The sequence below is a fragment of the Sparus aurata genome, chromosome 19, assembly GCF_900880675.1.
Source record: "Sparus aurata chromosome 19, fSpaAur1.1, whole genome shotgun sequence".
In the NCBI taxonomy this organism is placed as follows: domain Eukaryota; kingdom Metazoa; phylum Chordata; class Actinopteri; order Spariformes; family Sparidae; genus Sparus; species Sparus aurata.
Genome location: NC_044205.1, coordinates 22682821 through 22700673, shown reverse-complemented (window position 1 = coordinate 22700673; position 17853 = coordinate 22682821). Strand labels below are relative to the sequence as shown.

Genomic DNA, 17853 nt, shown 5'->3' with positions numbered 1-17853 from the left:
TTCACATGTGGATGGAGAGTCGGGTAAAGTTTCGCAGTCCACAAAACATCCCTGGAGCTTCACAGCAAAACAGCATTATAGAATTCTGAAAAGATACCAGAAAAAAACATAAAGTGTCTCCGTACGGCTTGTCAGGACTGATTCCAAGTCTCTGGAAGCCCCAAGATCCCAAAGTGATTTGAAAAGACAATACCTATGCACTGTTTTTAAGACAAAATCTCTACTCTAGCTACTGAGCTAAAAGAGTTGACGCAAGGAAAAAAGAAACTACCAAAAATACAAATGTAAATTGGCTCCATGCAGCTAGTCTGGTGTAAACCAATTTTTCGGAAGCCCAGACATCCAGAATTGATTTGAAAAAGACGTTATTTACACCCTTGGTGCTCGGTCAAGCTCGTTCAACAACTTAGCTAGTGGAGTGTAAGCTAATACCATTAGCTCAGCAGCTACAGTGAAGATTTCGGCTTTAAAAAGGTCGTTAAAAACGTCTTCTCAAAGTCAATTTGGGATCTCGGGGCTTCTGCAGACTTGGATCACGCCAGACGAACTGTATGGAAGTCCCCATCTACGTCACCTGTGCTGTGAAGCTCCAGAACTGTTTTGTTGATGACGTAACTTCAACCGACTTTCCATCACGCGTGCGTGAAAAGATAATGCTTGAATTTGTATTTTTTGGTGAACTTATCCTTTAATTTGCTCTTTAAACCTGAGTTATCGGATCAGGTTTCTTCAAATCGTACCTCTGCTCAGTCATCTCTCTTTTTGTTCTGTATTTGGTCTCCACCCACAGAAATATCCCGCGCTTCAGCCGCTCATTGCACCACCGCGTTCACCAGCTAGTCGTGAACTGCGTCTGCTCATGGTTCGGTGCTGGGCGGCTAGTACACGTTGGGTTTTTATATTGATTTTTAGCAGGAAACTGGTTCCTTCTTGCTGCTGGAGACGACCCTGTAAAACCCAGCGACAGTGCGACGCTATAAAGCTCCGTATCACTGCAAAGTTGATTAGAGTCGCTTTTAATTTCACGGCTTTACAGAATAAAAGCACATCACATTTCACACCGATAAACAAAATCGCTCATTTTGCACGTCAGCGTCGCCCTCAGTGCCTCAAACATGCAAACGCGGCACCATACAGATGGAAATGAGTGAAAACAAAGGTGTTTATGGCTTTTTGAGAGCCTTCAAAGTCAAAACGAACATTTTCGGGCAGGCATGCAGTGTAAGTGGGAGTCGTTCCAAGAGAAGCAGTGCTTTGCTTACTACACAGGCACGGAGATCTCTGAAGGATTACACAGCCGACTGTCAACGGGGGGTTCAGAGCTCAGGCTTAAGGAACCAGAGGATTAGAGTACAAGGGCTCGGAGTCTCGTGTCCAACCCGAGATAAGACAGCAACTCGGTACATCAACCACAGAGGAGGATGCGTTCACACCACGAGCGCTGCGACGCAGGGTCACCCTCTGCCACTTTATTTACCCTGCCAGCTCCTGTGAAGGTCTTCGTCACAAGTTGAGGGAGCAAGGGGAGAATAATGCATCGCCTCTCTGTAAATATCTACTCAAAGCAATTATCAATGCAGTAAAGAACGGGGACGGGCCGAGCACCTCTTGTCCTCAATAATTCCTTTATAGATGTCTTTAAATCATTAACGGTCACAGCTCTGCAGCGCTGATGAATGGGTTCAATTTAGAGGAAATCATGAATTTAATTAATTAAAGTAATTAGAGGCAGGGCTCGTCCATACACACGGAGACCTTATGGCCCGGGGATCTCCGAGGGCTTTTGTCTTAATCACGACGGGGACGTCAAATAAAAAGGACGGGAGAGCTCGAGGACAGTTGGAGGTGTGACAATCGGCGGTCTTGGCTCTCTCCGGCTGCACAGCGACGGGGCCAAAGGAGCAGTCTGAGGGCTCATTACAAGCATAGAGAATGTAATGTCAACCCAAGGCCACGGCTTTTGAATTTACTACTCGCCAAGTCCTATATCCAGCTGTCATTGTTCCTGTCTAATTCATGAGACCGGAGATCAAGGATGGGGATAGTCATTTAATTCTGGAAATGAGAAAGGTGTTCCGGTTTAGGAAAAGTCGATTCAAATTATTATTTTTTTTCCCGTCACAGGTGCAGGCGTCAGTGTCACGTCGAGTCCTCTTTGGATAGCGGGTTATGAATATACACTCAGTGGCCACTTTATTAAGTACGCTTCCACATTTAGATGGTCATTACTCAGGTTTTGTATCAGGTGTTTTCAGTTTCTTGTCCTCCTAATATGCAAACACGAGTGGCTGCAGCATATTTGAAACACATCTGAATATAATGCAGCCCAGTACACCAACACCATCACCAACTCTTAATCGATTATATGTATGTTAAATGTATATTTATGTGCATTTTGAACAAAAAGATGAATTAAGACGTCAACATTTAAAAACAACTTTCTGAAGGTTTTCCTGCACGCTTGAGGCAATTTCTGTCTTTCTCCAGAAAGAGTTAATGCACTTAGCAGGTGATAGAAAACCTCCTTCAGGAAAGGTTTTGATCAATAGTGAGCATTTAAATCTCCCGACTGATCAGCTGTTTCTGCTCCGAGGGAAAAAAAACTGTGGTGTCCCTCCTGGATGTTCCCATAGAACTGCCTCTCCCAGATTAAAAGTTTTTTTAAAACTGAGACATATATTTACATGTTCTGGTGTTTAAATGACTCAAACCTAACAAATGTTCTGGACTCGGTCCAGTAGAGCCTCGGCTGGCAGCCGTAACGTAATCCTTTGGGGCAACTCTGCCGTGAACGTCACGTAGACTGAAAGTGTTTGTGTTTTTGCCACTGACGGTCTGAAGTCTTCTCTCCAACTCGGATTCAAATTTCCTCTGTCGTCTTCCAGCAAATACTCAATCAAGGATTCAGATGAAGGCTACTACTCGTGCAGGACTTTTATTTCTGGCTACTAAAAGGATCTTGTTATTTAGTGGACGGCACGTTGGCAGTTGGAGTTGACCCAAATGATGACGTCGGCTTTGAGTTCAAATTCCAACACAAAGCTTCGGTAACACTTCGGATTGAAACTCAACAATCAACTATCTCATTTCAGAACTGCTTCCCCACCTTCAGCTGATAGTTTGGGTCTTTTGAGTTGGAGTTGCATGAGGTACTTCTTCCTAGTCGGTGTACTAATCAATACGTCTTGCTGTCGGTGCCGCTTAGCAGTACAATGCTCAATGCTATGCGCTGACAGTCTGACTGAGGATAAGTACCCCACATCAATACACCCGAACTATCCCTTTAAATTCCTACAATCCATCATAGAAGGCCAAAGCAGCTGGATCTGTTTCTTCACCTTGTTCTCCCTCCTGTTTTCTGGGGTTCATTGGCAGCCGGCAAACAACAGGTTCTCTTTCTGGTTCGCCTCCCCTTTTTACTCTACTCTGTTAATTACAGCCATCTATAGCATCAGCTATTCAGCAATCATCTGACAAAACTGTGCCCCGTTTTAAAAGGCTGCGGCGAGATAAATACAACAGGCATCTTAATTGTGTGGCGAACCAGCTGAATTGGCGTGCGTCAGATTAGACGGGCGCACCTTTGATGCTGAAAATGCAAAAAAGAAACACATAAAGGCAGCAGGCAGTTAGTAACTTCCCCTCAAAACTGCTGTAATTCGTTTGCAGGCGGCAATTGCAAATAAAAGTCAATCGAAGTCGGAGCAATAATCCCTGCTTATGTGAAACAGTGGGGCGCAGGTGTGAATGTGCATGAATATAATCAACTTAATCAACGGTGGCAGCGCTGAATACTCATGAAGGCACAGCAGAACCGCCGGCTTCAGACAGGATGTTTTATTGTTTTTAATATTGTTGTTTTTTTTATATAACACGTGTTCCAGTTCAATTTACAAGTCGCAGATTAGGTTTCTCTATAGCGGCGTGACAATGTATTTACATACAGAGTTTCGTATTCATAAAAAAAATAAAGTTAGAAGTCACATTCCTCAAAAACAAACAGGCCGTCGGATTTGCATTTTGACGCGCGCTCGTATTGTTTCTTGACGGTCGGACGCGGCCCCGGCGCGCGCGGCTGACGAATACCTGTCTCCCGGTTCATATCAAGCACGCCACATTTATTTTCATTACTGGCAGATGACAGTTGCTCACCCAGGATGCGGAATTGATTAGGAAACCTGTTTTGTACGCAGCTGCCGGGAATAAGGAGGGGGGAAAAAAAAGAAGAGGAGAAAAAAATAAAAGAAAGTGAAATGTGAAGATCGGATCCATCACCTCAATGAGGATGGACAAATGCTGAAGGGACACAGACGAGGGGGCAAATTGAGTAGCAGATGACAGCCTCGCGGAGCAGAAAGAATCTATTCAGGCTGTTTTGTCAGCTTTTCTGACATCCCGCCTCAGCCCCTCCGCTGGTAGTACCTTTCATTCTTACAATGTTGTGAGAGAACGCCGCGTTTGTTGGACTCGCAGGGCAAACAACCTGAGGATGGAGCAAAAAATTTAATAAACATATATATATGAGCCTTTAAAAGCTGTGCTCCCTCTCAGTCCATATTGAATGTTAATTTACGGCCGCGCGGGCCGAGCGCCGCGTGCTGTGATTTTAACTATCAACCCTGTAATAGAGATTTAGACGTCGCCCGGGTTCTCTTTTCACACAGTCATCTTTTGACCTTGGCGTTTTAAACTACCTGTAATATAACCTGTCATGACTAAGAGGTGATGATATAATCTAGGTGTCCTTCCACAACCGGGGCCCGGCGATAACTTCTCTAGCTTCACCCGGAGCTTCTATTATATTGTTCACATCCAGGGCCAGAGCCTGTTAATTCTGCTTTTACGGCCAGAACGGGGGACTCTAATCTTCAATTTCCATGATCACTTCATTCTGTAAAAGCTTGTAAAATACATCTCATGTAGGAAAGTGAGATTTTTATTGGGGTGTTTTCCTCAAAAGTAAAAAAAAATATCACCCCAACTTGTAAGACAGCACTTTACCGTCGGATGCTACAATATGTACTCAGGCTTCGGCCGGATATGTACAGCGAGCAATTAAAGTGAAATACTCGAACATCAGCTGGAAGAGGCCCACTCGTGGAGAGAAGAGTGCCTTTTCCCTTTTTCAAGGTTACTTCAACAATGTCTGCTGTTGATGATTTCACCGCCCGCCGAGTGTGGCGGCACAGCTTTAAGGCCGACGCTGACGTTCGGTCTACGGGCAGGAAACAGCCTGAATCAGAGTGGGTGTTGACACGTAATCAATTAATTGGCTTTTCCTCCTCTTCATTATCAGCTGGATATCAGTTCTTTGACGCCGAGCCGCGTCGAACCTGCGACCAATAAACGAGCAACAAGGCTCACTTATACCGCACTGAATGTCCCATTGAAACTGATTGGCGGTGATTGTCGCTGATTATGTTTTTTCCCTGTGAAAAATCTTCAAACGCTCCTCCGCGTTACCTTCCAGCGCCGCGGCTGTCGGCTCGAGTCACGTCAGCCGGCGTTCTGGTGGTGCGTTTCAAAAAAAAAGAAGAGAGAGTGCATAAGGAGTCATGTCTGATGTCTCCCTCTCTGCCTCCGAGGGAGAGTGGGAGAGGACAATACAGTGCTGCACGCACAAACAACAGTTGTCAGTTGTCAGCAGAGTTCACAGTCGAGTTTGAAAACAAATTTCCTTCTTGTAAGCTGGGAGGAAGTTTGGGGATTTGGTGGGCACTACCGGGCAGTAAAACAAAATCAGGCTTTATATCATGGGTTTTATCTGCAGTGCTCTGCTGCCTGCTGTCAGTTTTTATACGGGGACTAAGGTGATACAGCTATATAGTTACATTCTTTACTGGATCTCTAACAGAATATAACATATATTGTACACTGAGTTCTTTTGCTTTTAATTAAAACCTGAGCTGCAGATGCTTGGGTCTTGGTTCAGTAGCTTATAGCCGGTCGATGGTGTTGTGTTAGATATTTTAGCATTGTGGCTAACTGAACTGACTTTGTACCTACAGTGTGACAGATATATTGTAGCCTATCGGGCGTCGAGCTAGCCTGTAGCTAATTATTATCCCCTGTTCCTGGTTAGGGTTTTTAGATCTCAACGTACTTGCCAGAATAAATGTCATAAATGTATTTGCAAACCACAGATATGTCAGAACTTGGCATTTTAAGGTTTTGATTGTTATCATTTGACATGTTGTAACAACACTTTTTTGTTTTGGCTTTTAATAACAGTTTTGGTGGCATCAAGCCTCGACTTCCCATCAAAAATATATATTTTTATGCCATAAGTCCAGATAGGTCCCCCTTAGAAATATCCACTGGTTTCACCCTTACAAATGTTGAAACTCCACCACCATCACCTCCACCTCCGGATATGATGGTCAGGTAACAAAAATATGGCTAATGTGAACATGATATAAAGAATGAATAGCCCATGACACTTAGAAATCACGTCAGTGGCTTGCAGAAGCTTTAATTTCCAACATTTTATCCTTACAGTAGGTTAAAACAACTACAAACATTAGTCAATGCTAAGCGTGGCTGGCTAGCTACATTAGCTTAGCTGCCATCTTACCTGCCAGCTTTGTGGTTGACGATAGCAGATAGTAATTCGACCACAATTACAATTCCATTCTATAAGTACAAGCGTTTTTTTCTCTTTTCTATTTTCCTATTTAAGCTTTTTCTTCAACAATAACCTCAATGTTACCAAACATAGGAACATGGGAGCTTCCTGGATGATGTAACGATTCTATAGGTTTATGTAACGGCCATCTTTGATTCTGGGAAATCATGTTTTGTCTCTTACAGTGGCATGTCGGATGGGTCTCAATACCACATTGTATAATAACAACACATTTGAGTTAGAATAATAGAATAATAGAATATTGCAAAATGGAGCAAAACTGACCAGTGAGAGAAGAGGACTGAAGCTGGTTGACTCGTCTGCCGGTCTGTGGAAACCAGCGGTGGCACTGCTATGCAGATTTAGTGTCGGAGGGAGCTGCAATAGCAATATAGGCTCGATATCACATTCGTCTAAGTATTAGCAGCAGCAAATTTACATGTAAATTAAGTTGAAAATCACCCTTGGAAATCTACTTGATTTATTAAATGATGGGTTTTCAAATTAAGGTGTTAAGGTGTTAATCCAGTGCCTAGATTAGTTTTTGCCTTCTATGAACCTCTTATATATCTTAATACACCTTGAAATGATAATTAAGGGATATGTCAAATAGTTCAAATTAAAGTGTAAATTAAAGGAAAGGCTGTATATCCCTGATATCATACTTAGTTAAAGACTCTTTTTCAAATTATGGTTTATATTTAGGGGGTTTTGGTTTCACCATTTTGTGCAGAAATAAAGGGATGTCTGGCAACCACACCAAATACTTTTATTCCTAATTAAAGTGTGAATGTTCTCAGGGGTTAATTAAGTATTTATGTGAGGTAATTAGAGAGTTTATCTTATGTGTTGTGCTGAATGGATTGAGGCTCAGTTGACCATTTCCCTCCGATCCAGTAAAAGAACAACAACTTTTCACTTCAAGATCGTATAATTCCCCCCAAAAGACGAGGAATACTTCACTAAACGAGGAGGCCTTTCACCGAGCATCATAAACTAAACTACACTCGATATGTTTGTTCAACAGAACTGTATCCGTGCCTCTCGCCTTCAGATATCATTTTCTTTTCATGGTTAAATTGTTTGCCCTCTGCAGACAGACAGAAGCAGTTTAGGGACCCTAAATCAGAAACTGGATGGTCCACCATCTGTGCATGTTAACAGAGATTTCAACTGGAAAATAAATGAGAACGAGTAATAAAAAGAAAAAGTGAGAAATTGAAGGAAAAAGTCCTTTTCCCAACTCCCAACTGTATCCTTTCTCTACTTTGGTCATAAAATTCTTTATTCTACAGAGTGTTATTGAGCCCTAATTAGTGAAAGACAAAGAGACAGTCTCCTCCTATGACATCGCTGGAGGACATATTCAAACTCTTTGACTCTTTCTGAAACAAAAAAACCCCAAAACTTAGCAGTTTCGGGGATCGGTGTGATGTGAGACGCATGATAATTTGGCTTTGTCTTGTTCGGTGCTGGTGAAACGCCTCTTTAGCACAGCACAGCTTGTGTTGCGGCTCGAGCCCATTTGGCGAATTGGAAGCAACAGATTGAAGTTTGCCGGAAAAAAAGATGCTCCTGACTGATCTGCGGCAGGCGAACGGAAACAATGGCAGCAGAAATTACCTCTCTTAAGGCTGCGAGTTACGGTTACATATTTTTCCGTGGCGCTCCTGCAAATGACGCCAACGAGGGGAAGTGTTGTTTGCTGCGCAGCGTTTGAGGGCCCGAGAGCGGCTCGCGTCGCACCTCTGGTGCTGCTGGAGGTTTTCTGTGAAACACTGTTAAACTCAAAACGCTTAAGATTTTGTGTAAACATTGAACTCGGTACAAAACTAAAGTAAACACCAGTCCCAAAAGAGGAAGACAGCGTAATGACTGATGTCTAATGAGATTATTTACCGCCTCAGAAGTTACATTTTCATCGCTTCCCCCCTCTTTTTTCCCAGCTTTCAAGCAGGATCGGTCACGCCCGCTGTTGATGCGATGACTATTTTTCCACATTTAGCTTGTTTTTTTTTTCTGCCTGCAGGAACGATGGTTGTGCAAGTGGCGGCCACCGACGCGGACGATCCGACATACGGGAACAGCGCCAGGGTGGTGTACAGCATCATCCACGGACAGCCCTACTTCTCTGTGGAGCCCAAGACAGGTTGGTGCAGCAGGTGTTAAACAAAAGCGATGGAGGTTTTTTTAACGCACTGATATGGCCTGAAAGGTGTATTTAGGTAGCTGTCATCTATGCGTGAGTATATTTTGATGCAGGTCTGAGATCTGGAGAGCTTCAGTTGGTTAAAGGACATGTTTTATTTTCAGCTTCATAATTTATTCATAATGTTTGGTAACGACTACAATAGGTTTTACATGCTCAATGCTTAAACCATCCAGTGCAGCAGCTCTGTTTTGGCTCTTGTCTCTTTAAGGCCCGCCTCCTGGAAACCCAGTCTGCTCTGGTTGGTCAGCTCACACAAGCCTGAGCCAGCAACGCTAACCGTGTCTCCCGTCTGCTCTGCCAGCTCTGAAGCGTCACGTCAACCGTGCATATCTGCATAAATCCTGCAAATGTTTGACGTATTGTGATGTCACAAAGTCACGGATTTAAAGGCCGGACTGCTGACGAGGCGTTTCAGGAGCAGTGTTGTCTGTGGGAGAAAGGAGCTCCTGCTTTTACCGACTTCAACCTTTTGAACTTTTAAGATCTGAGAACAAATATGGAACATTGAAGGAAAGGAAAAAGAATGAGAAAAACATAATAGGTTTCCTTTCAGCAGTTTTGTGTGGTTTAAATTGAGTTTGATATTGGATTAGGCTCGAGTAAATTCAAGGGGATTGCTGGGCTTTGGTGGAGGTATGCGCTCTACTGAGTGCCATCCGAGTTGATTCTGGACTTGTATTTTCCATCATTTAACAAATTTGCTATGATATTAGGTGGAAAATCTCCAGGGACAGTGTGTATTTTCAGAACAACAGTCCGTCTGAGCAGAGGGCTTTTATTTTTTTTTGTTTCAGGATAACTGGCTGTTGGACAGATGGGCTTTCAGTCCAATGGGACATTTTTTGGACTATTGGGATTTCAGAATAATGGGTCATTGAAACAATGAGCACTAGCCCATTAGGCACCGTAAGCTATCGCAGCAGCAAAACCCCTGAGTTATTTCAAAAGTTACATAGTGTGGCTTTAAGCTGCGGTCATGCCGGAATTTACACCACACTTAAGTGCCTTGATGCCGACATTTACAAAAAAAACACCACAGCGCTTTTATTTCGCGATCCACAAATTAAAGCACTGAATTTTCAAAGACAGCAGCTGACAGCTCCAAAGCTCCGTCGTCGCTCGGCGCAATAAACATAACAGCAATCAAATTAGAGAACAGTTAGAAAAAGAAGCCTGAGAGAGAGAGAGAGAGAGAGAGAGAGAAAAAGCTCAGACGAACTGTGAGACGAGATGTGAGGTAGTTTGTTGACTTGTGGGCCGTTTCATCCTGAGAAGTGCGACGGCAGTCCTCGCTGCATCTTCATAGCCGGCTCATTAGCCACTGCCCTGCCGAGGCTCGGCTACTCGATGCAAAGTGCTCTTGCGGGGAAAACAGAAAAATATGGGCCATCCCAAAATATTAGCCTTCATCATCTGCTTTGGCGAGCGGCACATACACACATGCTGAAGGTTTTTATGAATGTATAGCTCCAATTCATGAACTGGTGAAAGCCCACTGCAATGCAGGGATTTATGTCGTTTATTTTTCACACCCGGGCGGACGGAGAAAATAGGAAACGGGGGGGGGAAGCGACGGCAAAGATGGCACGCTGACCTGCGAGGTTCACTTGTAAACATTCAATAAGCCTAACCACCGGAAGAAAGCGGAGGGAAAAAAATGAATGCAGCTGGGAATAAAAGGAGACGACTTCATACTGCGTTGGCTTTATGGATGAGGTGTCTGAGGAGGAGAAGATGTTGTGAGCATCACAATTTCGGCACACTCGGCTGTGAAGTCTGCACAGTTTCACAGGATTCATATGTTGTTTTTCACTTTCCAAGAGACCTTTCGACTAATGAAGCCTCCTGCCGAAGCTTTCATTAGGGGAACATTTCCATGTTTCTATGTTTTGGGGGCGAACATTTACATGTTTTATACACTCTAAATGAATAAGTTCCTTGTGGATACTCTTTAAGCTCCAACGGCTCCACTGGGACGCCTCTGAGGCTGTAAATCTTAGATTTTCCTCAGAAGCTAGAAAACTTCCGTGGGCTAATTAATGTGTTTAAATCACCTTCTTTAAGATGAGTTTGGTTTGGAAACTGGAGAATTTGTGCTCCCGTGTTTTTCTCAGTTCCTCCCTGCCATTAATTCAGCTGGTGATCAAGCACCGCACGTTATTGGGTGTTGATAAATCTGGTCCCTGTTTTTAGTAGGCATCGTTTAAGCCAGAAAATAGCTGGTAATTTGGCCGGCTCGGCCCAAATTCAGCCAAAGACGGACTGTATCAGTATCCAGATGGCTATTTTAAAATGTCATGTTTACATCATAAAAATACACAGTTTAAAGTATATTCTAATGAGGTCTACATATATTGTGCTTAAGTAATCCATTAAACAATTAATGAACTGAAACCACATTTTCTCAATATTTTCAAGTTGGCTTGAGGATGTCTTGATTTGATGCATCTCATTTCAACCCCCTGATTGGCTCAAATTCTATTGGTGTTTGTTTTCTGTTCGGTCAAACCGACATGTAAAAATGTTAAGCACAGACTGTTAACCACAGATAGCAGACTAGATAACACTACTCCTGCTGCATTTGATTTTTAGCAGCACTGATTTGGTCTCCACTCTCCCCGGAGGAAAATATCTTGAAAGGTAGCAGTTCCAAAGTTAGTAGCAGCAGCAGCAGGGACAGGTACTAGTTGGCTTGCTTGCACATTTGTGAATTTAAGTCCAATACTCACTTTCCTTTATGCTCTTTTTTGGTCTCCACCAACTCCTGATGGAAATATCGGGCTAGCTAGTCGCTACTTTTGTCTGCTATTGGGCACATGAAAGGTAGCATGAATTACTTTTATTCACGGATGCCTGTGCAATCAAAAAATGTCCAAAATACTGTTGTAAGTTGTAAATAAGTTGTATCTTCGAAATTAAAACAACAGGGACAATTCTTGACAAATGACACAAGCGAAATTATTTAAAAAACACTGAGCAGGGCTCATTTTCCTCTTAGGCTGTCGGATTTGACTATAACATGGATTGTTGGTTGTTAGAGACTCTCAAAACAACATGGCCGTTGCGGCCTACGAGCAACAGGTGAACCGGGCCGTCACTGTACAGCCATTGTTTGGTTTGGTTTTGCCAAGTTTAAGCGCCGGATCTACTGTGTCTTCAGCTGCAAATGTACCGACGGTGACTTAGATTATGTGACGTTGGTTTCCTCACCGTACTACGTTAACTCACCGTCTCAGCGGCCTCCTGAATGAAAGTCCTGTGCTTGTTAAACTTCGACCGTCCATCCCCGACCTCCTCACTCCACTGACTTTTCGCTCTCTACTCTACAAAAAAACGTAAACACAGTTCATAATAAGCTGTTTTACTTTGTTTTTCTGATGAAAACAGTCTCATGTTGATAGAAAAAATATCATCTTGGGGGAAAAAAAGTATGTTTACCAAGTGATTTAAGTTGCGTAGCTTTAAGCTTTCAAACTTTAAGCTAACAGATAAATCCCACGGTGGTTCTCTCTCTCTGTAGGACAACAGCAGGTTTATTAACCTGTCAGACAAGCACCACACACACAGACACACACACACACACACACACCTAAATGTGCACCCAGACACAGCCCTTGGGCCCCTGCCAGCGCCACGGCTTTCAGCTGCCCATCACTGCCGGACCACGACTGATTATACTTGGCTCCCTTTTCCATCCACGTAGAAGGTGATTGGATCTCATGGTTATGAGATGCAATATCGGTGTCAGAATTGAATATCACGGATGGCTGTCGGGGAGGTGTGACTCCGTGTGGGACCGGACGCAGGGAAGCATGAAGACATGTTCTCGTTGTTTGACAGCAGTAACCTTAATAACAACCTATAGAGTCGAGCGGCGGCTTATAGAGGAGTAACTTGCGTGTCAGGGGGTGAAATCCTGGAGGCTTTCATAGCAGCATCATTACTGCGGAGAAGTCCCTGTTGGTTTACACAAGTTTTTTGAAGTTTTATTTTTAGGGGTTTTTGTTTTTTTCTTACTTATATTGCTTCCTGAAAAAAGAGCACGGGACACAACTGTAATTGAGAGAAATATTAGGAAGTGCTCGCCCGGTTACCTTCGTCTTCATCTTAATTTAGTTACCTTTCAAGAAGGACTACCTCGGGGAAATAAAAATTTATGCTGCTAAATAATGCTCGGCTGGTTCCCTTTGAAAAACCCCGAGCTCCTGCATTGTCATCAACTTTCAACACTGTAGTCCCTTTTTTTTTTTTAACAAACACGCTGCCTTTTATATTTATGTCTCTATTTGTGGCTTAGTTGTGTGACATTTTCTGAAAAATCACAGCGCGTCCTGCTCTTTAATTACATTTATCACAAAGTCACTTGGCAATTTATCGCACTTAAAAGATAGTTAGGCCAGAAATGTGCAGAGTTTTTTCAACCGGCTTTATATCACTGCCATGTCTGTAGCCTGAATGAACAACGGTAAACTTCTCGCCATTCTGCCTAAACCCGGATCACCTGTTGTTCAGCCAGCAAAAATCCCCCCGATCAGAGCCGGATTAGACGATAGATTACACCCGGCCGGATATTTTCTGGTTCCCCTCTCACATGAACACAACAAACAAAATGTACGAACAAGATTATTATTATCATGCTCATTCATTTAGAATTTCTCTTCTCATTAATTTAATTAGATTTTATCAGATTTTTCGCAAAAGTTAAAGGTTGTGAACTGGAAGTGGTGACCGTATGGTTTCTGTATCGTGAGGATGAAAAGAGAACCACAGTCCTGATCATTGTGTGTTATTTACTATTTAGCTGTAATATGATATTGTTTGTTACCAGCTGGCTGCTTCACTGTCCCCTGTTTCAAAATGGACAATTAGCTAAAACCGAGTTTATTGGTGCAGTGCAGTGCATTCTGGTTGTTTTTCTGCCTTGTGTGCAAAATAGAAACACCACAGCCCTTTTCTCTGCTTCTTCTGGTCATGTAGCACCAATTTAAAATATATTCACATATGTCTACTGGAAAGACAGCCCAGTTTTATGCAAATTCTATCTTTCAATAAGTAAAGTAGTTCTTTAATCTCGGCTACTTGTTATTTTTGTTCAGTATCTTTACATCTATATTTTTGAAAGTGTAGCAAAAGACCAATATCCCCTCATCCCGACCCTTCCATGACCATATTAAGAGTCGATGTTGTACATTACATTACATTTGTACGTTAAAAGAGAATAACATAAGAAAAAAAAAGAAAAAAAATAGGTGCAATTAATACAATTATGTCAATTAAATATTTAATTATACTATTGAAGCCTTGTAAGTGCATAAACAAAACAAAAAACAAAAACGTCTTCATTTATTAGAGATTTAAGCCTTTCAGAACAGCTTTATGAAATCTGCTAGCTGACCTTCTTATCATATATTTGATTACTTTAAGATTACTTGAAATTCTGATGAAGAGCTTGAAATAAATAAATGAAAGAAGGAGGCCTCATTTATCATGTTGCGTTGGGCAGAAGTTTCCAAAACAGGGACGGAACCGAGTCTTGACCGCTTGCCTCCGGCTGTTCAGTGATCTTTAACAAGGTTTGCGCACAAACCCATCGATGAGTCTCAAGTGAGACACCCTGACACCAATACCAATTAGAGCGAGAGCCGACATTTACTTAAGTGATGTTCAAACAGCATGTCTGCCCCATAAAGTCCCCATTACTCTCGTGTCATGTTTTTTTCTCAAGACCCATCCGGCTCAATGACCGGAGCTCATACTTTCACAGCCTCGGCTCATGACGTGTTTTTCATTAAGCTAAGTGGAGTTTTAAATCCCAAGGTTGATATTTCAAAAGCTTTTTGGGGTTACGATTGCTTACTGTAAGTGGCCTGTATCCTCCGACGGTAGATTGTGATGCTAAGTGGAGTTTATATGCGCTACGTGTCATACTGTGACTGTACAAACAATCGGCACTGGGGTTGAGACGTGATGCAGAGATGTCAGCAAATGCCAGTCTGTCTTATTCTTAAGAGTGACTCCTATATTTAACTTTTCTTTGCGTCTTGACACCATTTTACTTTCTCAGTTTTTCTCTCAGGTAGGAATCTAGCGAGGTTCATAGAGGTTTTTGCTGAATATATGTCAATCACAAGAGCACAGAATGTCCCCGCACAGCTTTTTACTTCTTTGGTGTGCAGAAAAAATTGAATTTTAACCACATTTATCTTCATTTCAACACCACCTAACCTTTTGGATCAAAGTGTATCTTAACACAGTTTAATTTTACATGTTAAAGTGGGTTTACAGGTCAGAAGGAGTGCTACTGCATATGTGAAAAGGGTAGCATAAAGCCTTTTTGTGGCTTCAGGTGTGTTCAGGCATGTATTCTGATATATTGCTCGTAATTGATAGTGGCTTAGTTGCATTGTGGGTACTGTAGGAGCTTTATGGGTGCAATATTGAAGGATTTTAGTTTTAAATATTCAAAAATAAACTAAACTTATCGACAGAATGTGAAAAAACAACAGTTTTTATGCTATACAGAAGACATCCAGGCCTACAGTACGTACCATGTTGCAGGGTTCATCTACAGAAGTTAGCATGCAAACTAGCTAGCCCTTATCGACTTTGTACTTAAAGAGGTGACAGTACAAATCAGAAACACAGGATAAAAACAGATTAACTAAGTAAAAGAAAACAGACTTAATTACACGAAGGCTAATGAGCGAATGAAACACTGAAAAAGGGCGTGAAAACAGACAAAGACAGGCAGTGGAAAGAAAAGCATGAAATAAAACACAAACTCAACTAAACAAAGACCTAAAAGCTAGGACCATGACAGTGTGCTTTACCGTTATTAGTGGCACAGCATTGACGGAGTCAGGAACGAGGCATTTATACAAGTCTTACCAACATAACAAGAGACACCCTATAATGACAATGAATTTGTGTTGTGGGGCAATTAGCTCTCAAAATAGAAAATCTTTTTGCTAGACTTATTTCTGTCTCTACATTGGGTACGACTAATAACTGGAAAACTCACTAGCATCAGTATGGTCATATTTGTAATGAAACCTAGTTTACTAACCCAGAAATAAGGCCGATCCTTAATAACGACCTAGCTACAGAGGCGATTTCCAGTCCCTGTTGAGTCAATCTTAAGCTAAATGTTTGAGATAGTTCCTTAACTGAATACCACACATATAAACACAATACTAGATTAGCTAGTTCAATCTTGTTATAACTAAGATATCTGGTGAATTTATTTTTTTTCCCCTTGGACAGGTTGAGCTATTATCTGTGGACTCACATGTATTATTAAGCTAGTAGTGCTGGAGTGAGACATTGATAGTAATTGGACAAAATCACCAAGAGGATATAGCGGTTAAGTAAGAAGTGGGTAAATTATAAATGCCCTCTGGGCAAACTGTCCAATGTTAAGTTAGTGCTTAACCATGTTGCATTTTGATTGTCCTAATCTGCAAATGTCCCAGACCACCGTCCGATCACCACGTTTGGTGGTCGGGCTGGCAAAGGTACCAAATGTTGACTTGCAAAATCGGTTTGGCATTTTGGCGACATTACAATCCTAATTTTAGCATTCTCACCTGTTTCTCACCCTTAAAAAAATAGTCAGACTTCTGTGTGGATCGAAACTCTGCGATTGACAGTCAAAGCATGCTGTGGCAAACGATGAGTGGGAGTCAAAGTACGCTGTAAACGACGAGTGAAAGGTTCAACTGGAAGAACTCAGAGGGTGGTGGTTTTTTTATTTCTTGGCACCGTATTACTCAGGCGCTGAAAATAGTAAATGATTATTGATATATGCTGCTTAAATGTAAGTGTATACTTTAAGATGATAAGTTTCTTTAAATGGGGAAGCAGAACCATAAACTCACCTACCCGAAGTCAATAATGGGGATTCATTTTCTCTACGTGCTCCATTGCTCAGGCACCTCATGTTCCTCGTATACATTCCTTTGTGTAGGTGGTCATATTTTAAATCTGCACTTTACAGTGAGAGGTGCTGCTGCTGCAGTCTGACTGTCATTGGTCGGGTGTGGCCAGGAGTTTATGGTGGCTAATGCTGGCAAAGTTTAAATCCCTGATATTTCTGACTTGGTTAGATTTAAAGGTGCACCATGTGGAGTTCATCATAAGAGAAAAATCTGCACTGATTGATTTTCTTGCCTGTATGAACTGAAAAACAACCTGTACAGAAAGGTCAACACAATTTCATACTGTTTGACTTTATTTATATTTGCAGGACCCTTCTAAGAAGCCACCTCTCTGGTTTGAAACTGAAAATATTCACATTCAGGAAACTGGAATTAGAGAATTAACTACTCAGATTGATCTGTTATCGAACTTGTTGGTGATTGGTTTAATATCTGACACCTAATTGAGCCGTCCTTGCTGCACCACTTGGTTGAGACGTCATCCACGGGAGAGACAAATCCAAAACTGATAGTCAAATCAGACTTTGTGTCGGGGAAAATAACTCAACCAAAATATAATCCAATAGAGCAAGACTTCAAATGAAAGTCTTGAAAAGGTGCAGAAAATCACTGTGTCAAACACTGGAAAAAAAGAAATGACTCTCACTATGAGCAAGTAAAGCATAACAAATGTAGCTTGTTGTTTGCAGGCAGAAGTGACAAAAGTACAAATATTATCTCCTCAAGTAGAAATCCAAATACATATTTGAGGAAAAGAAGCACTGATTTATTGTCTTCACTCAAGCAAAAGTAATAAAGTACAGGCTTTGAAATATACTAAAGTATTAAAGGAAAAAATGTCCTTCTGAAGGATATTTCTACGAACTGTTTCTGTGCATAGCTAACTGAACCTCACATCATGTTAATATAACTCAAAGACTATTTAACTTAAAAGAAGGATCAGTAGGATTCGCACCAGGCTGATAGTAGATTGTTGAGTCTCATATCCCAGCCAACAAAAATACCGACATTTTGTGTCGGTAACGATTCCTGAGCAGCAACAAAGTGAGAGAATAAGAAAATCCAGGTCTCCATCTTGG

General features: G+C 41.9%; 1 protein-coding gene across 3 annotated transcripts in view; it reads left to right on the top strand.

The window, feature by feature from the left end:
* The window catches only part of cdh7a (cadherin 7a), a 118322-nt gene that overhangs the window by 50880 nt on the left and 49589 nt on the right, over window positions 1–17853 (top strand). For all 3 annotated transcript variants that reach the window (XM_030399059.1, XM_030399062.1, XM_030399061.1), the window contains exon 4: window positions 8655–8774. In XM_030399059.1, the coding sequence (XP_030254919.1) occupies window positions 8655–8774 (120 nt within the window). The remainder of the gene's footprint in view (window positions 1–8654; window positions 8775–17853) is intronic.